The sequence below is a fragment of the Aphelocoma coerulescens genome, chromosome 8 (assembly GCF_041296385.1).
Source record: "Aphelocoma coerulescens isolate FSJ_1873_10779 chromosome 8, UR_Acoe_1.0, whole genome shotgun sequence".
Classification (NCBI taxonomy): domain Eukaryota; kingdom Metazoa; phylum Chordata; class Aves; order Passeriformes; family Corvidae; genus Aphelocoma; species Aphelocoma coerulescens.
This window is the reverse complement of record NC_091022.1, coordinates 16,695,548-16,717,566: the sequence shown is the minus strand read 5'-3', so window position 1 is coordinate 16,717,566 and position 22,019 is coordinate 16,695,548. Positions and strand designations below refer to the sequence as shown.

General features: G+C 42.3%; 1 protein-coding gene and 1 long non-coding RNA gene across 6 annotated transcripts in view; both read right to left on the bottom strand.

Annotated features, from left to right (window-relative positions):
- The window catches only part of LOC138113917 (uncharacterized), a 56,562-nt gene extending 42,022 nt beyond the window's left edge, over positions 1 to 14,540 (bottom strand). For 3 of the 4 annotated variants that reach the window (XR_011152387.1, XR_011152391.1, XR_011152386.1), the window contains exon 1: positions 5,830 to 5,928. This is a non-coding gene — a long non-coding RNA (uncharacterized lncRNA). Of the gene's footprint in view, positions 1 to 5,829; positions 5,929 to 14,391 lie in introns of those variants that run through there. The other variant, XR_011152388.1, reaches the window with a different exon arrangement.
- Positions 14,541 to 17,615: 3,075 nt separating this feature from the next.
- The window catches only part of TGFBR3 (transforming growth factor beta receptor 3), a 115,883-nt gene continuing 111,479 nt past the window's right edge, over positions 17,616 to 22,019 (bottom strand). For both annotated transcript variants that reach the window (XM_069022793.1, XM_069022794.1), the window contains exon 17: positions 17,616 to 21,592. In XM_069022793.1, coding sequence (XP_068878894.1) covers positions 21,474 to 21,592 — 119 coding nt within the window. In that variant the 3' untranslated portion in view covers positions 17,616 to 21,473. The remainder of the gene's footprint in view (positions 21,593 to 22,019) is intronic.

Here is a 22,019-nt window from a genome sequence, read left to right as displayed (position 1 = left end):
AACATGGAAAATAACAGCTCTGCCCAGGAGCTGCAGCAGAGTGCATTTTTAGTGTCCAGAAGCCACCTTTCCTTTGTTGTTAAAATAAAATTCTTTCACCTTTCCACCCAAACACAGGCAGAGGAGGACATGGAGGCTGGGAAATGCACAGACTACGGCAACCTCTCAGATGCTCAAGTGTCCACAACAAAGGAGATGGGCAGAGTACTGTAGAACATACTTTAGGATCCTCAGACCTGCATCCACTTTATTTCCCAAGGCAGAGTAAATCTGATCACCAGTGGGGAAGGTATGAAGATTCAGGTTCTGCTGCTTTAGACAGTAAAGTGCTGCAACACACCTGTGCTTACACCAAACACACCACCAGCTGCAGAGGAAGAGTCTTAAACTATCAAATAACAATATTGATAGTATGGTAAGTCCAGTGTGGGGCACCGTTGCTGAACAAAGTGCACTCTTTCACATCAGAATTTGTATCAGTTGTTATCTCAGAGACACTATGAGTTTCTCTAATGACCCTCTATACCTTAATTGATCTTAGCTGTTTCACCCAAGGCCAGGTAGTGTTATCTGCTGCTCCTTGAGTTAACAGTGACTGGACTGCTGAATACACCCTTCTCACATCTATGTTAGCACAGCAGAGGTCTAAAAAACTCAGTACATAGCCGTGATTTTTATAAATCAACATGCATAAAAATCTTACAAATTCCAATTAGATTATAAAATGCAAACCCTACAATATAAATTACAAAACAGACCCCTGAGAACAAGTTCAACAGCTTCAGAATCAATATTCCACAGAGTGCTAATTGTGGCAACAAACTGTGTTGAAATTGTTGTGTCCCTGATGGGTTTCCAGCTTTCATTTTCAGATGTAAACAGTCAAGAAAATCATGTTCGAATTCTCTCTTTCTCTAGAGAAAGGGATACGTAGAGATTTCCAAAGCTTTGTGAATTCCTTTGGCACCTCCTAGTAGAGACCTCCCCTTGCCAAAGAATGAGTATTTTACCTTGTGACATTTCTCAAAAATGTGACACCATGTACTAGACATTTGGTCAGCATTACATTTGTTAGCATATTTCCATGGGCTTGACAGTGCTTTGGTTCCCAGTTGAGGGCCTGAGTTAGTAGTCACTTATTCAAGGCTACATTTAAAATGAAGTTGTTGAACACAGAACCACAATCCTGAAATATCACACTTTTTCAACCTTCTGAAACTGTAAGCTTGGAGAAAGGACATTCCAGACTGTGCCACCAGAGGCCATTTTTTGAGAAGAACACAAACTGCCCATGACAGGGAGGTTTTGGGGGAGGCTCTGTCAGGAGGTAGCTACAGCAAGCCTCAGTATAAACCAGTATAGAAGCTGTCTGTCTGCCAAGCAGAATAGGTCTGGAGAAAAGGAATTTCTTCTCTTCTCTTTGTAATGTACTTGCTCTTAGGAACACGATGTAATGAGGGCTGGATGATCACCACCCAGTCTGCTCATTACCTTGAAAGAATCGCTCCTACTGCTGTGGGATGAAAAAGGGCTGCCAGACCAGGAGATGGGCTGTACAAGGATTACACCCATGGCCTCTGGGTCATGCCTGGTGGCCACAAGTTAAGGTTCAGCCCATTCCTAGGGTTAGGAGAGACACAGCTCTGAGCAGGGACAGTATGCAAAAGGGTAACCAAAACAATAGATCAGCCACACAAAAATTAATAAATACTGAAGTATTTCTCTGGGCCATAACGGGGCATTATTATATCCTGATCAGCCAACTTCTGGGATTAGTGTTAGGGTAAAGAAGAACTCCTAGGGTTAGAAGCACCAGATGGAATTGGGCACCTAAGAGAAGGAAGGGTAGGCTGTGCAAATATTAGATCTGTGCCAGCTTATTCCTCTGGGGCATAACTGGGGGTCATGGGCTCAGGCCACGAACAAGGATTCAGGTTCTGGTCTGGGTCAGTATTGAGGCTTTGTCTCTCTGTTAAACCTAAAACCGAGTATAACACCAGGCATGGACTGAACTTTTTTCCACATTCAACAGTCATTTCCTAAAATGTCAAGTCCTTGTGCAGGATACCCCTTCATTTTGTGGCCACTTTTTGCCTCCACACCAGTTGTAGCCCTTGGCTTTTTCTGCTTTTTATCCTAACTGTAACTGGACTACATCCCCTTAGGTCACTGGAGCTCTTTCCATAACTGATTCTTACTGCTTTTTCACTTTGATAATCAGTCTTGCCAAACCCAAGCTAGTCCCGAGCTGTAAGCATGCAGTCCTTGGAAATCTTAGGGCAGTTCCACCAACTTAGGGAGTTGATTATTTTGGCCCTGAATATAGGCTATATTTACTGGAAAGGAGATGAGAAATTAGAATATCCATTTGCTTGCAAAGATAGACCAGCTTGCAGGCTGATAACATTGCAAGTTGTAAGCACAGTGCTGTTGTAAACTATGTTTGTAGCCACTTTCTTATCCTAGCATTAGTATTTTATGAAGATAAAGCACACATATTAATGCTGTACTACTTGAAAGCATTAACTGATTCTATCTTTCAGCCCTCCTTTTGGACCCTTGGAGTACAGCTGCAGAGAATAAACAGCCCAGGAAAACTACATTGCTTGCTGGAACACTAAAATAGGAGAGTGGCTGAGATGGTGTTTCTGTGTAACATCACACTACTTGCAGAAAGAAAGGGAACAAACAATACAGTTAATGCTGTCAACAACTGCAGACCTGTAAACACTAAAATGATTACGGTAGATGGTAAAAACCTCTTGAAGAAAAACTACAGGAAACTTCTCACTCCAAAGGTAGAAATAGAGATCAGCTGGCACAAGTAGCTTATTGTATGTTGAGTAGTCATCAAGATTCCTTGGGGGTTAGATGTATTTTGCAACACACAACACCTGCAAGAGCACTACAGAGCCAAAGGATGTAGTGGGTAGAAGAGGAAAGGGATAATGATGGAAATCTTGCTAGCCAAGCTCACCCCTTTCAGGAAAATTACAATATCACATACCAAAGTGCCTGGGTTGTTTTTCTTGCTTTATCATTTGATTTTCTGTATATTTTCATAATTAGCCACCTTAGTTCACTTACCATTTCACTTCTTTAGGAAATCTGTCCTATAAAATGTTTCCTCAAAGCAGTTTATAAGCAACTAACAGAAACTCCCTAACGCTGGTTTTGTGTGTACAGCAGCAACAGAATTAACCTGATTCCTGGAGTTCTGCCAGAAAACAGTGTCTTTCAGGTCCGCTTAGCTGGCAAAATAGTATGGAAATAGTGACCAAGATGAAACAGTTGTACTGATTTCTTGTAATTCCAACAGCATAAAAAGGTGAGTTGGTATAAACAGAGCATAGGGTGCAAAAAACTCCCAAACATCTATGGCCTCGACGAGCCAGTTGCCGTTAAAGCAGATGTGGTACCTAGGTTACTTGCTATTGAACAACAGAAGAATTTAGTGAGCTCAGGCCATTGCACAACACTGTCTGCAAAGAAAGGGAGGAATTAGTTTTTCCAGACTTGGAACTGTATCAGAGACAGCTCAGATGCATTCACAGCTGGTTCTTATTGGACCCAGCAGTGACGTGAGTGAGCACCAAGCAGCAAGTGACCTGGTGTGTGTTTGTCAGTGGAACTCAGAGCAGACCAGGACACCACAGTCATATAAAAAGTACCTCAGACACAGTTATAGACTGGCCTTTAAATAAAAACCAAACCAAGCAAAACTAAAAAACAAAACAAAACAAAACAAAAAAACCAAAAACCAAGAAACCCAACGTACAGATTGAGTAATCTTAAAAAGGTTAAGCAACAAAAAATAAATGTAGCAATGGCAAATATTGGCTGTGCTTCCTAACTGATATCCACAGCTAAATCTGATTTTGCCTCAGGCTTTCTGCCAGCACTGTGTACCAATTCCCCTGGTTTTTATTAAAACCAAGATTGTGCTGTAAATTAACCAAGTTTATTCTGCACTTGAATCACCCTTTGCCACTGTCCTCCTTTTTCAAACATGATGACATTAGACTGCCTTTGCAGCCCTGTGCCAAAACTAACAAATCTTAGGTACTCCCTAAGCATTTCAGTATGGGTAAGTATTCTCAATCCAGCTCTTTTTAGAAATATGAAAAAGTTTACTGAATCAATAAATTTTAAAATAGTCTCAGAGTTGCAAAATGAAAAAAAAATTAGTTGCTATAGCAGAAGTTATTTGTATTTGGCTGTATTAATTTCTTTGCTTACCTTTTCTCTTGAAACCTCAATGACCAGAGTTGCTTAGATAAACAACTAAACGTATCCAAAAGAAACAAAAGTCAAAGAAAGTTCTTAGGTCAGCAACATTTTAAAATGTCATTGTTTCAAACCACCAGTATTTTGCACAAGCTAACCATTTCTTAAGATCTCGGCTAGAGTAACATACTTGGTCAAAGATGCATTTTTTCCTCACCTAGCTAGCAATGTATTGAATTTCCTATATATTAGCCACATTGCCTCTGTCAGAAAACCAGCCAGCTTTTGTGCCAAGAAAGCAAGCAAGCAAGAAAGCATCACCAGTCGATGCACCGCTGAGGAGGATGAGAAGCCATTTGCATAGGACTGCATACTAATAACTCTACAGCGAAACTCCGGCAACTCCAGGCCACGTTTGCTGGAGTTGCTTTGGCTGCTGGCCGGCAGAGCATGGTCAGCCCTAGCTGTGCTGCGTCCCCCTGGAGCTGCCAGCCTGCTCCTGCCTTCCCGCCTGGGCAACGACCCCGGGCTGCCCGGCCCCGGGCGCTGCTCAGGCACGGGGGCACAGCCCTGTTCCTCTGGGATGCTCCCCGGGAATCCCGAGGAGCTCGGGGAGCAGGCGAGTACAGATTTGTGCAATACAAACACTGAAAAACTATAAAACCACAGGAAAATGTAAGCACGCCTGAGCCCAAGCAGCTGAGCTCAGCTCTGGGAAGGCGAGCTCAGGGTCCAAGCCTTGCGTGGGCTCCCAGCTCCGGGGCAGGAGCTGAGGCTCCGCTCAGTGCCGCGCACCGCGGGACCCTCTGCTTCCAGACTCCCAGACTGTGCTTTCATGAGACATCCTCGGGTACTACTTCGGTGCCCAAGGAAAGGAACAATAGCCTTAACTTGCCCCAGGGGCTTGTCCCCCTCCCCAGCTGACACAGACACACCCCCCGACTCCCACCCCCACCATGAGCAGGATCAAAGTAATTGTGATATTTTAACTTTTAATTGCAAGTTAAATGGAGGTGGACAGAAAATTGAGCCACAACCTAAGCTCCTACTCCACAAAAAATCAGCCTTTGCACAGACTTCAGAGGAGATAGCATGACATGTGAATTATTTAAGGATTTTAAAGCCGATATTTCACTTTGCTTAACATGCACATTTTTCTCCAGATCAGTTTGCCCTCCAACATGCCCTCCTCTCTCCCTGCTAGCAAAGAGGCATATATTTTTCCTGAGTCTTAAGTGAAAATAAAGGAATGTAGGGCTTATCTGACATTCTGTTTACTCTTATATATCACCATTGGGTAAGGTCTGTAAATATTTTCCATATGCTAGCTAAAGCAATCCCTCAATTTCAGCATCTGCAAGATCCCTCCACACAGCCGTTCAAATTAGCCTTAATAAATTATTTCTGACGAAAGTCAAATAAAGACAGTTCAAGGACTCTTCACACCCCCATCCCCCCACTCTCCCACTATTTGCTACAGCTTTACTCTCAGAGACAAATTCACCACAGGGTTCATATTCACTGTAACTCTGAAATTTTAGATTCATAGGCCTTATTTCAAAAGTAAAAATCAAGCATATTCATTTTTTTAGGCTGCCTTACCTTTGCCTGCCAAGCTCAGAGCGGGCTCCAACACGGAAGGTGGTTGATTCCTTCCCTCTGCATCCTGTACCAGGAAAGAGTCCTTGGGCAACAGCCCCACCTGGGACACACAACCCACGTAGCTGGAGCCCAGGTGGAGGCAGTTGAGCCACTGATGTTCACTTAACAAACCCTCCACTGGGCTGGGGAAATAACAATAGAAGGCACATACAAGAAGTCCCGTTTAAATATTTTGAAAACAAAACGCTACTTTTGGTACCAGAACTTCAAGTTCAACAATGAACTGTTCTAATGATGAAGGAAGAACCATTAGAATGGTTTTATGTAATCTTATTCCACCAAAGTCACTGTTTAAATGAAGTGGTCTCCCCTCTGGAGAGAGTCCTATCTCCATGTACAGTTTGCTATGCCCGGTGGATTTTAGTGTGCAAGAAGTCGGTCACTGCCACGGTCAAAAATTAAATTATGATTTATGAACATAACACTCTTTGTAAACAAATACCCAAGTAGAACCATGAATGCTAGTGCATACTTAGTATGGGAGAGTTACAGGAGTAAAAAAAACTCTGAACCATACTCTTGTGCCTGTTGATTTATCTGACTACATGGATTTCTGTAAGGATAATATCTAAATGATTGCACTGTTGGAAAGTATTTATACAACCCCAACCAACCATGAATTGCAATATATTAGAAGTTCTGATTTTAATTACTGTTCCTTTTGCCTTCCACCTCTCTTTCCTGTGTTATTTACTTATCTCCCTTGTAGTCTTTATTCCATGGTGGCTGCTTGGATGGGAAAATGTCTTCCTCTGTGAGTAACATGATAATTAGACTGAGGATTAGGGTTTTCTATGAAAAATTAAAACAAGAATCCCGCAGAGAGTTTAGTAAAGAAAACTCAAAGCTTTCCACAAGGATACGGCCAACTTCTCTTGTTTCTGTCTCATCCCCTGCACCCAAGCAACGAGTGAGTCACCTCCATAACGCACCCAGCATACACTAATCACATCACACAAAATAAATGTCTCAAAACCCCAGCTGTTTTTCCAAGAAATCTCCAAAACAGTTTGAGCTTCCCCTTGCCACTTCTTCCAATTTCTCATCCTAATTTCAGAGAAGTCATCATGGATAAAGCACACCCCCCCCCCCCCCCACCAGTAAAGCTATTGCCTGTGGCTTTTTCACTATTAAGTATTTTTGTTTATTTGAATGTGTTGGACTCCGGTCTGAATGGAGCGCGCAGTCAAAGGAATTAGAAATGGAGAAGACAGTGTACAGGAGGAGCCCCTCTTGTGGGTTGGACACATCTGGCTAGAGGTGGAGGAAGATGTCCCAGAGCAGGAGCAATAGCTGCTTCAGGTGGTCTAGCAATAGGAGATGGTGGGAAGAGTCCAATAGATCCTGAAGAGTCAGGATACCCCTCATTCCTAGCAAGACAAGAGCACTGCAATGCAGAGCCCTACAAAAGGAAAGGCAGATTTTGCAACCAAAGTTCAGACTTCCGGCAGAAAAAGACTAGGCAAGGAAAATGGTGGTACAAATAAGGAAAACTCTTTATCCAATTACAGAGTAGACAGACATTAGGATCACACTGAGGTATCCCAGCTCCCAACACGGGGGTCAGCCTCAGAATGGGAGCTGGGAAGAGCAGTCCTGAGCCTCAGCCACACCAGAGGTCACACAGGTCTTGAAAGAGGAAAATACTTTGTACCAAATGTCTCATTGGATGGTGTGGTTCACACAGCTATGACACAACTTTCCTCCTTTCAGCATGAGGAACTTTAAAATAAATTAACCACAGTTGAACTGTGGGATCCAGTGCATTTCAACATCTTTTAATCATCAATGATGATTATTAGACTAATTCTCTTGACCTACAAATCAACTTTATTAAGCTGGGATATTTTCTATGTCCATCATTCTACAGAGCATTCTTCTATGTAAGAGTGAAAAGCTTATTAAATGTTACAGGGCATGGCATTCATCACTCGGAGCCAAAGTGATCTCAGAACATGCAATTAGTTTTGAAATAGGGAGTCAAGAAAACAGGGTTGTTTCAAGTTTATCCAGGAAAACAAAGTTTCTTTGCCACATGAATCCCTTCATGATGCTTCCCATTCCTGGGAGTGTTTAGTTTACAGCCTGACATTTAACACTTGTGCAGATTCACTCCACAAATTCTGTGTGCTGTGACAAAGGCACTGCTTCATAAACACACCAGATGAGAACCGGGTGCAGAAAAGAGAAAGATCAGCCTCTTCTATCCTATGTACTATCCTTTAATGTAGCTTATGTATTTACAAGTGAACAGTATTTGAAAAAAGTTGCCTTTGTGGATACCATGGGGGAAAAAAACTACCAAGAGGAGGAAGGAATATGTATTTAAAAATTTTAGGGAAATTTTCTTGATGTAATGTTTTAAAAATATAGTGAAGGACTACCTTTTTTTTTCCTTTTCCTTTGCACCTGGCAAAATGTATCTGTCAGCAAGAAAAGTTAGAAAACACTTAGAGAAAGTTTTAACTTTTCACATTCTACTTCAGATTGCTGAAGCAGTGAAAGTAGAAGAGAGACCTCTCCCCAGAATGTCAGCTCTCAGAAATGCATCACCTTTAAATTGCTAAAGTGAATAGAAAAGCCTCACATTAAAAAAAAGTGAGGCAGAAAAAATTCAAATGCCCTGACATGGTTGCTGGCAAGGCTGGGTTCTCCACTGTGCTGTGCCCTCAGAGTGGTTACATCACTCCATAGAAAGTACAAGGTTACCTTTCTTGAATGACATCTTGGCCAGGGAATGTCATTCTTCAGAGCCAATGTCTAAATGAAACAGAGCAGATAAGAGCTGCCCCCAAAGGGTTTAAAGTAGATTGTATAAATCTCAAGCAATATATTAATACCTCCCCAATCTCCTGGATTTAGATTTATCAAGATCTGCTCTGAGTTTCCTGTGTCTGGGTACCAGTACCTGACTCACTCAGGTGATAATCAGGGGTTGTGTCACAGAAACCAGCACTAATTCTCTGCTATAAAATGTGCATCAAACCTCCAGATGTCTCAGACAAGGTGGCCTAAATAGATATTTTTCTATGTCTAATTTACAATGTGTGAATGTTTTATTACAAAGTTAATTCCACTTCCACTGTATTGCAATACCTGGAGTATGCAGAAATAAAAACAAGAAATAGCTTGCTAAGACCTATTTGTCACTATCAGGATTTAAAAAGAAAGGAAATAAACACAAGCTGTTTCTATTGCAAAATGAACTCAAACTGTGAGAGGATGAAGATACATACACAGAGATCAAGAGTAAAGAGCCAATTTTTCATTAGATCTGTAGGAGAGTTTTAGGGGGAAATTCCCATTAGGGCTTCAACAGTTTATACAGAAAACTCCCTATGCCTTTATTGGAAAACAGCCCTGCAATACTAGATACCAGTGACATACTAGCAGCAATAAGGTTTCAGCTCTCTGGCATTTGCCTGTTTGCACTGGCCTGATAGGAACATCAAAGGAAAACCACTGCCAGGGAGAAATGTTTTTCTTAATTAGCATCACCAGTGAATAGCTCTTATTGCTGTGTTATGGAGAGTAACACCAGACAGTTTCGCAAGATTTATGTGATAGCTTTGATCAACCAAATTTCCTCAAGAAAAAAGAAATGGGTAGTCCTTCCATGAGAGTGTTTTGCACTATCCCAATGACGTCCACATGAAGTTATCAAGTTTTTTAGAAAATAAAACAAAGGTTTGAAATTTCCTCAGCTGTCTGTGTATTTGAATTCACAGCCAGAGGCACAGAGTTGTGTGATGTAATTCAGTAAATCAGTTTAAAATAGGCTTAATTTTAGCACTATAAATCTTCAGGAAAATAAAGAAAAATTTCAGGGAAAATGCAAGCTTTCCCATCAAAGACTTGGTCAAGTCTCAGTTTGAATCACACATTAGAAGCTTTAGTCAGGGTTCATGTAGTGTGCATTTTAATGGCAGTCGAAGTCCTAGGGAATGTGAGAAATTCAGAGAACATCCCTTAAGTTTCTTAGTCCTTGGCCACGAATCACAGGGTATGTTGAAAGCACAGCCTATGACACATGAAGAATGGTTTCCTTAAATTTGATGACTGATAAAAGAACAACTCTAATTCCTTAAAAATACTTTAGCACTGTGCAGCAGCTTCATGTGTCTGCATTTGCAGAACTGAATGGTCATTTCTTTCTACAAACTCTAAATCTTTCCCAAAGGGTTCAATACAATGAACATACTTATCCCATAGAGTTATTTTCTCCCCCTACCTACTACTTGTCTAAGAGTACTGTGTGATTTTACCATTTTGGCTGGTATTCCCAGGCATTTGATGAGCCTTGAATGCAAGTTGCAGTCCATGTGGTTTTTGCAGACTATTATCTGGAAATATTTCTTTAATACTAAGGAATTCAAATGCCACATGCTACTTCTTTGTCTCCAGTGAGGTTACCTAACCTACAAACTCACTTCCAGAAGACAAAGGCAAAAATGTCAAGACAGAGATGTGCTTTCTTTGTCCAAAAAGCATACTTGGAAGTTTGAACGGACAGCATTCAATGCAGGAATGGCAATGAGCTCGAAGGAAAAAGAGAAAGAAATTTTCCTGACAACTTGGATCAACTAAACAGTTTTCAAGCTTTCCTGATGAGTGGGCTTCATCATATGCAGTGCCAACTAGCCCAGTCCTGGCCACAGCATGGACACATTTTAAAGCAGTTGCCAGCTACAAACATCTGGGAACAGGCAATATGGATAGGGTGTATGAGGGGTGGGATCATTACAGCTGATTCATGTATGACTAATGCTGGTGTTTTCCTTGGAGACCTAACCAAGTGTTGCTGAGCAAAGGGACACAAGAGCAGCAGTGGCCCCTTGCTGATTCACCCATGTCAGGAGCAAGCCCATCACAGCCTGGAAGCCATTTATCTTCACAAGTGCCAAAGTGACCTGGGAAACGCAGCCCAGTGCTCCACACACTGGCAGCATTTCTCTCCCTTTATGGCAGTGCCATTGCCCCAGAAAGTCGATGTCAAATATATCATGGGGCACTTGTCTGGGCAAGCCCACAGTCACACTGGGAGTGAGGAGACCTCAAGTGCCATCCTCTGTGTACTGTGATCAGGTGCCCAGAACACCTGCTTCAACCTTTTCTTGCGGTTTTTATAGTAAATCCTATCCAAGTTTTTCAAGTCAGAATAGCTCTAATGCCTTGCTGCCTTGCATACCCTGCTCAAAAGACATGTTTTTTTTTAAAAATGAGCATGGCATTTTGCACTGGCTGATCTGAAATGTGAGCCTTCTTGACTTAAATGCAAACATGAGAACCAGCACCACAGTTGTCAGAAATTCAATTGGCAATAAATGTTTTTAATGCTGATTAGAGTTGAGGAAAAGGACTTTACAGTTGTGGAGCAAAATTCAGATGTTTGGAGAAAATGGATAGTGTGCTGAACTAACACTGCAAGAATTATATATGACATGAGGGACAAGGGAATAGGTCCTGTTTTTAATAAAAGTCTAAAGAAGGAGGGAAGATCTGGAGTTCAAGGAATCATCTTTGGATCTGAAGTACACTGGCAGCTGTCAAAACTGTCTATTTGCCAGATTATATTTCTGTTATTAGGTACTAAAGAACAGTTTACACATTTGAGAGATGCTTTGTTGGTGTAAATAGACAAAGTTTGACTGAAGCTGAAGGAGCAGGTTTATACCAGCTGAGAATTTGGCCCTTAGTTTGCTTTAAAAATGAAATATGGACTCTGAATAATGCAAACTATCATTTTTCTTCAAGTGTGGCACTGAGCCGGGATCCTGGCAAATGCCTCCAGTTTTACACACATTGGTTTCTTTCCATGCTGTGAAAAATCTTACAGGTTTGTAAGCAGGAGGCAACACTTGAGTTATACCTCCTAGAGATAGAAACTGCATGCTTCTATGGCAGTAACCCTGATGCCCTCCAGTCTCCTTCCACGTAACTGTTCCCTTCGTTGATTGTGTCAAAATAAACCTATATCATCATATTTCTACACTGGCACCACCAGCACTTAAAAGCTCTGAGAATTATGAGTTCATTCAGATGGAAGTACAGGATTTTTGTAAGAACTGGTTCCCAGCATGAGCAATGCTCTCTACAGAAGATGCACTTGCAGATTCATCCCAGCCCACTGCAGGTGCTCAGTTAGGAACAGGATTTCTCTTGGATCTCCCCGGTGCCCACTCAGCAGACAGGCAAGGTGTGCTGAGTCAGGGGCTGCCTCCTCCAGTCCTCAGACAGGAAGCACAGGCTGATGGCTCCCCTAACTGCCTGAACTAAGGCAACAAAATCCAGGCCTGCAAGATTTTGAAAGACAGCAGAACTGAGTCAAATCTTCCAGATGTAAATTGCTTGTTCACAAGAGCAGTGGCTCACATACTCTACATGCTTTCTGCACTATTCATGGCCACGTGCATTCGCCTCCAACACACACTGGAAATTCCCCTTCTTGGGTTCCCCCAGTACTAGATGGAATAATGTGTGTTTGTACATATGTGTACATTTATACTGAAAACATAACTGCATGAATACCTAGGTTTTTGATGTAACAGTTTTACCTTTGCTCAATAAAAGCCCGAGAAATCTATAAAATGTAGCTCTGGTCTATGTAACCATACTATTTGTTATTAATCAAATAAACACTGCAATTAAGATTTCTTACATCTTCCAGATGAGAGAATAGCAAATTTGGTCTTGGCTCGCAGTTGTTTAACGGTTGTTTAGATATTGACTAAAAGGCACGGACTCCAAAAGTATGAGGTCTGAGTTTCAACATCTTATACATTTTTATCTTGTAATGAAAGAGCAATATAATAAATGAAAATTCACAAGAACAAGCTATGGAGAAATCATCTGGAATCAGCTTGCCATAACCCTACTCCTACCATTAAACTAGGAAAACAAAATTAACCATTCATAATGCCTTGCCAGAGCTAGATTTGTGAAGTTCCTGATACAACTGTGGCCTCTTTGGTAGGTGATCATTCAGGTGATGGGCACAACCCAAGCCAAAGAAATCACTCTATCCACAGAGCAGATCATCCTGTGCTTTCCATGGCCCACAGGGACAGCAGCTGGCCCAGGCAAGGCCTCTTGGTTTATGATAGACCCGTGTTGTCTAGGATGTAGTAAAATATGACTCACTTCAGGGACACACATTTGAGGGAAGTCTCAGAAAAATTAACTAAGCACTGCCAGTAAAAACATGGGTGTATTTACTCTGTCTTTGTAATGGTACAAAGCATGTCAGCAGGGTACATGCTTTCCAGTGTGATCATCCCTCAGCCCTCTCTGGAGAAAGTCAGCACAGTCATGCTACAACACTCATAATCACAGCATTCACCCAGCTTTCTCTGCCAACCAACTTGACAATAACCTCATCATGGTTCCTTTTTCCATTCTTAATTATCAACATCACCTCCCCACATCATCAAACTGAGGGCACCACCAGCTTAGTATATTTAAATCAAAGCAACAGCCTCACCTTCTTCATGTAGGTGTTTGTCATCCTGTACCTGCTCTTGCCTCTCTCACCTGACCTCATCTTCCCCACCTTCATCACCCTTCATCACCTTGCCCTTGTGTGAGTCTGCTTGTTCCATGCTGCCTTGTCCATCAGAGCTGCCTGTCAAGCACATTCTGTGGCTCTAAGAGGGGTTGGAAACATTTTTTCAGAGGACTGGGATCCAAACCCCACCTTTGGGTTTCTTTCCACTCAGAGTGAGGGCAGGACTGTTTGTTACCAGAGCCCCAGACTGTGGAGGTGCCTCCTGCAGCACAGATCCCTCACAGAGCTGCCGGTGCTCCCGAAGGCTGCAGAGCCCCCATCGCTCCCCACATGGGGGGCCAGTGAGAGGGCAATATAACAATCCGGCTAAAAACGTGAGCCACCTTCCCCCCACCAAAGCCCACATGCCTCTTTCACCTACGGTGATATTTAGCTTTGTCCAAAAAAAGGATCTCAACAGCTCCCCCTGGGCGCACACGGGCGGTCCTGGCTGCCCTCCCTTAAATCCACTCCCAACAGCCGCTGGCTCCTGACCCCGAGGAGCCCTTGCCCATCACTGTCGTGGAGCCCTCAGTTGTCCCCTCGTACCGACAGCTGCCTCTCCTCAATGAGATCCAGTGCAAAACCCTCGTGGGACGGTGCCAAGCCCCACGCTGCCATTCTGAGCCTGCCTGAGGGGCCACAGGTCTCACCCAGACCCGCAGTGGGGCGACTGCTCCGTCCCGCTGCTCCTGCATGAGCTGGACAGGGAAAGACAGGAGTTGGTTCTTGTTTGTGATGGGGGGTTTTATTTTGAACTGCCGGACTCAGGTTTTAGCAGCAGAGGAGCTCCCCAGAGGCAGGACTGGTGCTGTACCTCTTCTCCTGCTTGAAAGATGAACATTCTCTCTCTGGCCATCCCAAGTGCATATTGTGACTTCCAACCAGAGCCTTTTACATTGCACAGCCCTTCTTCCCAATGCAAAAGCCAGAGAGAACGGTGTAGCTTACACACTCACCTGGTTTGTCTGAAACAGCCTGTTAATAAAGGATGTGTTGTGGCAGTGCGTGTGCCTGCAGCCGCCCTGACCCCTGAAGGTACAACACAAATCAGTACTGGCGGTCAGGCACCGAGGTCTGGTAACACATTCCCGCTTAGGGTGAGAACTCATCATTCCCCGCCCTAGAGATTTGTGTATTTCTTCATGATTGGTTAATGTTTTCCCCTTCCTCTTTTATGTATGAAGTTATGAATATTCATTACCCTTAGTTAACTTTGCATTAGTTCTAGAAAGTTCTGTACTCCTCGACATCCCATTGGTTGCTTCCCTTGTTCCCGCCCATGTGTTATTCCTATTGGTTCGCTCAGCTTCAACCCCGCCTCCTCTCCTTTGTCCCATTGGCTGTATCCCTTATCCCCGCCTTTCCAACCTTCAGTATAAAATCCCTGGACTCTTGTCAGATTGCGGCTCTTCGTTCCTGGTCCCTTCAGTATAAGCTTTCTCTGTGGAATCCGTATGAGGAGTCCCCTCCCTCCTTCTTTGCCTCTGCCTGCGTGCTCTTCCATCCAGCTTCGAGGCAGCTCCCACTGCTGAGGAGCAGACCCCTCTCTGTGTATTTTGTGAATCAGTGGGGTGCAGCCAGACCTCCAGGCTTCTCTGAGCTAGCGCACTGGGTGCACCGAACACCCTCAGCGTATCACAGGGACAGCCGTGCCCCAGAGTTAACACCACAGGTCCTGTCTAGAATGATCCTGCCAGGTTGGCTGATGCCCAGCACCGTAAGCCAGAGTTCCCAGTGACAGGCGCTATCCCAGGCCTCATGCCCTTGGCACTCTGGGGGCATGGCAGCCCTGGAAGTCTGCCAGATCCAGCTCCTTTCAGGCTGAGCATGAGTCTTCCCATTTCCAGACACTTCTTAACTGCTTCCTTCATGTTATTTTATTTCAGTGATTTAAATTTTCTGTCACGTTCTGGCACTCAAAAAATTCTGTGAAAACCTAAATATTGCTGCTGCAAATGCTCTGTGTGTATGCTCCCCTTAAATCTTCCTGTTTATTTTTCAGTCTTAAGAGCCAATGTTACTAATCACCTTTAGGATCATGGACTAGTAAAAATACTGCGTAGTGCAAAGACTCCATCCCAAGCTCTTATGACCCCATGGGACATGCCTACTTGTATAAAGGACAGACTAAGAATTTTTTAATCCTTTCACCCTATTTACAAAGCAAATCTGGACTTTAAATGCTTAGACAACTGGGAAGACCATAGCCACTTGCATGGATTGCACTGTGATTTTGCAGACAGACACACCATAAAAAAATTACTGACAAAACACGTTGCTTGGTGAGCCACTTAATGCATTGTTAAATGCCATCAGCTGTCTTTGCTTAACACTCAATATTTTGTTTTCTAAAATACTGATTTAATTTTTTGTCACTACAGTGTGTTCTTTACTAGAAATGTCAGTTTACAAGCAGCAGTACCAGAGGAAAAGAGCCTCCACCCAAATATTTTTTTACCAATTCCTCAAAATGTATGTGCCAAAATTGGATGGAAAAAATCTGTTACTTAAACAAGAGTGCAAGAGTAACAATTTGTGCTGCTTATCCTCCTCATCTAGCCATAAACCAACTCGGTTTTAGATTTTCCTAAACACAGTAAACCTGCAACTCAGCACAGCGGGGTGGGCAGGCAAGACCGGCTGCAGAGCCGGCTGGCAGCCACGGCAGTGCACATCACCTTCTGGGCAAGCTGCAGTAGGACCCCGAGGGCTTCTAGCAAATGACAGAGAAATATGTAATTTGAGCTGTAACCTTCTTTGGGTAGGTGAAGGGATGTAATTTGATCTTTCTTAAGCCAAGTGTAAATGCACGCAGGCTGGCAAGGCTAGGTCCAGGGCCTGTGATTTGGGAACGCTGTACAAAAACACATGCTGCAATCAGACTTCCAGCCTCATAAATATTTGCTTTACAATTACAAAGTGACAGCTGTGAAAATTTATCAAAATATTGTCTCCTTTTCCTTTTATACTGTCTTGGAAGGAACGCTGTGATAAATTTAATTCTGTTTAAATTTGAAGAGCTCTGGACTGTGTTTTTCCTGAAACTGGCACCTGGTATTTTTTGACCGTCCAAAACACTTGCTTCACTCATAATGCTTGAGACAAAAAATATGCACAACACTGGTACCTACTCTGCAATATGGCAAGACTCTTACCTCTTAATGTCTAAAAACACTCATGCAAATCTATCAGAATTCATTGGCTAATACTTGCATTTTAAATTAATTCTACACATGAGACACTGATCATGCTTTCACACCCTGTTTCAATCAAAATATAATTTTTACAGGCAGAAGGGAACAGCAGCTCCAGCAACTTTCAGCTGAGAGTTCACTCTATGGAGCTCATTTCCACAGGAAAACAAAATTGTCTTGATGCAGAAACTGAAATATGGTTGTTGTAAAGCAATAAATCTATTGCACCTCTGTGAATTGTGTCATAGGCAGCATGTAAGCTTAGGACTGCTTCTAATTAATAGCCTTTTCTGTACTGAAGGAATCTTGGTTTTTAAAAGTGGTCATTAAACATTTTAGATTCCCTTACCAAGGAACTCTCTTTTGTGAGTCAGTAACTACAACCTCTGAATAACCCGGGGAAAAACCGCTGAGGCTGCTCCCCTCAAGTGCCCATAAAGAATATTCTGCACAAGAAATACAGGAAGCAAATTAGTAAGCAGGGTAGTAAACACCCGAATTCTTGTCCTGCTGATACTCAGCCAAACTATCTGCTCCTGCACAGGAAGACCCTTCAGTGATGAAAGCACTGTCTTGCTCACATGTCGCCAGTGTACCTGCAGTCACAGGTACAACCCACCGGCACTCTGCCACTGCAGAGCCTTGGGCTTGACTCTGCTCAAGCCAGGCTTTGTGCAGAACTCGACTGAGGCTGTGTCTTGACATGCAACAAGTAAATGCCCACAGGACTGGACTTCAACTTAGAGCAAAGAACAGCAGCGTTTAACTAAACATATCTACTGGTTTCTGCAAGAAGCCACGATACTGAGTAGTCAACCAAAGCCAATGGATAAAAGAACTCAGAAAGGAGAAAACAGAAGTGAATAGAAGATCAAATCCTGCACTTAATTCCCACTGAAATTTATGGGACATGAGGACAGGCCAGTGAGACAAAATTTGATCTATTGTTGTTGGCTCTGTACAACTTAAATGAATAATGACATCAATTACTAATAAATTGATATATACTTTATTATGCACAAGAGACTAAGATGACATGACACTGTTGTTATCAAAACTGTACAACTATGCATTTCCACAAGGCTCTGAAATACTGAATGTAATATGAAATACAAATGGGGTGTTCAGACTGGCCACAGGTATTAGCAAGTAAATGTCTTCCTTTCTTTGATTTAAAAAAACCACCTGGCACTTGCATCTAAAAGAAATATACTTATTTATTCAAAGGTGAGAATACTGTGTTTGGAACTGGTAGGAACACGGCAGCGAAGATCTGATAATGCTGTGAACATCCCAATGAACGACAAACAACAACAGGGCACAACAGTCACCTCACACGAAGGGCTGCCAGCACAACCAACAGTACAGTCTTCTTGTGAAGCATGAGGTAGATATACATAACAGAAAGAACATACAGGAGAGAAATGGTTAGGAAAGAGCAGGGGGAAGGTTACAATCATTAGCTTCTACAGACATTTTGTAAAATCCAAATGCTACAAAAATAGCCTAACACAGAAAGATCTGATCTCTTGAAACACAAATGTAGTAATGTCCAAAGCCAAATGCTGTAAAAGGTTAGAGTTAGTGATTAGACAACACATGATAGAACAAGCAGTCTACTTTGGAGTATGCTACCAATAGCTTTTACAGGCAGAAGGTGTCCATTTTAAGCCCAATCCTCTCATTCTTCCATAAGAAGTTCCTTCACAGTTGGTTCCATCATGCTGAAATTAACCACTGACTCCATCCGTCCAAACCCCTGCTCTAACACCCTCTGTTGGGACTGGAGAGTCTGGCCTTCCAGACCCCACAGGGCTCTGCCATGTGAGTCCAGTGTGGCGAGACCACGTGGGACAGAGGTGGGATCAGTGGCGTGCGGGAGCTGCCACACCACACACAGAAACTGGCAGCAGAGACAAATGGCTGCTACAAAACCAGAGCCTAGAGGTGTATCAGGCTCTGAGCTGAGGGCAGCTTGACAGCTGCTGCAAAGTACTACACATTTCTGTAATAAAGCTATTCACTGGGAATGCTTGGGGTTTGGTGCTCTCTCCTTATTGAAGCAGAAATGGCTGTTCCATCTGCTAAGTAATCATGTGCCATTTTGATAAACTCCAACAGACAATTAACTCAAGTGTATTAAAAATTCTGAATTAAATAGCTGAGTACACCAAGTTCAGTTAATTTAAACTGTATTTCACACACAATTCAACAAATCAAATCTTTGACCTTTATATATTTTTGGTTTATCCAATGGTAAATATAAATCTGTAAATTATTTTAAAATTAGAGTAAATTTTTGATAAAAAGATTGATAATGCAGCATGTTTCTCTCAAAAATATACAATTATCTATTTTACACAGAATTTTTCAACCTGTCCATCCCAACAATCAAATCTAATACTTCCTATGAGAAACTACTTAATAAAATATCTGAGGAAGGAAAGGGTTAAAATGGGGAAAGGAATTTACAAAATATGTAAATTTCACAGTAATTGAAATTAAACATTTCATATAGAGTAACTTACATTTATCTAAAACATTTAAATATATCTTTATACAGAAATTTAATGTAGTAAAATATAGCTATGATTGAACTTAAAGACTCTAGTCTTCTTTGAAGACATCTTTAAAGACTTTACACATAGAATATGCTTTAACAATACATTCTGCTGAAGGTTAGGCAAAGCGCTTTCTTTTCAACCACACAGGTAGCACATTCATCCTCCCCACACCTTGGAGCAGAGCCAATCCTGCACACCCTTATGCACAGGGATAACTACACTTACACGACACCCTGTCCATGTCACCAGGACCACCACTGGCCTGGTAACATAAAACATTTTTGCCTGTGTAACTCTAAGCACCCACTGCCTGCACGGACACTGAGACCAGCCTTGGTGTTCAGAGCCAAACGCGCTTCCAATCGCGAGGACAAGGGGTGCAGTTACTCATTTGCATAGGTGGTCGCAGGATTAGTAACAGATTTGATTTAAAGTGAGTAACACTCTGCCTGATCCTGGGCACTTAAATCTATTGCATATGTTGCACTTGGACCATCCTGACATCAGCAAGGCACAAGTGTAGAATCGGGAAGAAATCCGCAGCTCAGACTTCAGAGCAGACTATCACTTGAGTGTAATGAAGTCCCTTCTTCTCTTGCAGAACACAGGTAACCTTCACTACAAGTAATCAAAGTTATTCATTTCATTTTTAGAGGAAAACAATGCTCCTTCTTCCTCAAAGAAGGATCAGTAGAACACATTACAAAGTGGCAACTAACAGTCAAACAATTACATGTTAAAAGTGTCTTTTTTTGCTTTTTGTTTTGCATCAATTTGAAGGTCAAGATAAGGCAATGACACTAGAAAATAGAGTGACAATTAGTACCTTTCTGCCATTTCCGTATTCTGATACTACTTTGGGACAATCCAATCGTAATGTTCATACAACAGTTTGACACAAACAACTGCACAACTTTTTCCAGAGAATAGCAAACAACAGGCACTACTGTACATTCCTTGTGCCTTCAAACTCATCTCTTATTTCAAAGAGACTTTAGGCTAGCTAAAAGATTAGAACCAAATCAACTTCTTTATCTCCTATTATAAACTGAAGAGTTTTAAATTTTATATATATATTTATAGATTACATATTTATGTATGGAAGGAACACTGTGCCAATTTCCAATTGGTGAAGTGGTAAGTTAGGCTCTGTCTACCTTGATATATATCTATTTACATAAAGACATTGCCATTAAAGGTACACACCCATCTATGTTAGTGCAGAAGACCATTCTTTGTCTTAATGTTTGTGTGTGCCTGCATTTGGTATAGCATATCAAAAAATCTCTTATAAAAGAGCTTTGGCCCATAAAATAAGAGAGGGAATGTTAGAGTGTGCTCTTTTCCAATTACCAAATCAATGAGTATTAGAACAAAAATACCTGGAACAAACCTGAAGCTGCAAACACAACCGGAAAGCAAATGAGATGCTGTAGCTGTAAGCTGAACAAAACAAAGATTACTCAAAAGTGGCTAAACATAGCTGAATAATAAAATGTTATTTACCAAGCAGATCAGACATTGATGCTTTCTTGCTCAGACAAAGAGAAATCCTTTGACCTAAGATCATCTTTGTTCTGCTTATCTTATGTAGTGATAGGACAAGGAGTGATGGCTTTAAACTGAAATAGGGCAGGCTTAGATTAGACATTAGGAAAAGCTCTTTTCTGTGAGGGTGATGAGACACTGAACAGGTTGCCCAGAGAACTTGTGGCTGTCCCATCCCCAGAAGTGTTCAAAGGCACATTGGATGGGGCTTGAGCAACCTGGTCTAGTGGAAGGTGTCCCTGCCCATGGCAGAGGGTTGGAACTAGGTGATCTTTAAGCTCCCTTCCAACCCAAACCATTCTGTGAGTCTATGATTGCATTCCCTTAATGAATACCTTGTCAATGAGAAGGTTCAGGGAAAGGAAAATATCATCTAGACAAAGCAGCATTTTTCCAAACTGGCATAGATTTCACATTGAGGACCCACAGACCCCTAGAACAGGTTGCAGTACTGTAAAATTAGTAGCTTTGTCACATGTAGCATAACATGCTAACAAGATCCAACAGGCTGCGTTCACTCATGCATTGTGTGCTCGTATACACACACACACACACACACACACACACACACACACACAGTGGCTTCCCCAAAAGAAAATCAGTTTGTTTTTTTTCTGTAGAAAAATCTCTCCTCATTTTTTTCAGAAGCAACCAAACCAATCCTTTTAACGTTAAAACGCTGTTGTCTGATGTCCACACAGAGTCCTGTGCTGCTCCTCAGCTGTCCCCGAGTTAGGTGGCACTGCTGCTGGAGCAGGGAGTGCTCTGTGTGCTGCCAATGCTGTGCGCTGCGCTGCTGTTCTCGGAGGCTGGTGGCGACGTAGGGACCTGCTGTCTTCCTGCTGTTTCCCCTGAGGGACAGGCAAGAGAAAAAGTGGGGTCAGGAGAAGGGAAACTGAAAATGTTGTCATAGAAAACAATAATCCATTTCTTCCCAGTCTTCCTCTTCTGGTGGTCTGTTTTTCCATGCAATTAATATATTGGGTAACAGACCTTAATAAGAGAATCACTAAAAAATTGTTACTAGACTTTGGCACCTAAGCATTGCTGTGCACATGGGGAAAATAACACCGCTGTTTCCTTGAGCATTTTACAAGCAGCTGATGGAAACTGCCAAGATCAACACTGTCTATCTTCTGTTGTCAGCTGTCACTCAAAATGGGTCCTGTTACACAACTCAGACACTTTATAGGTTTGCTGTTTCCAGGAAAAAGGCCAGGAAATGTAGACTTTAGTTTTAATGCCAGTTTATAGAGCAGCATGTTTGCTAAAAGTGTA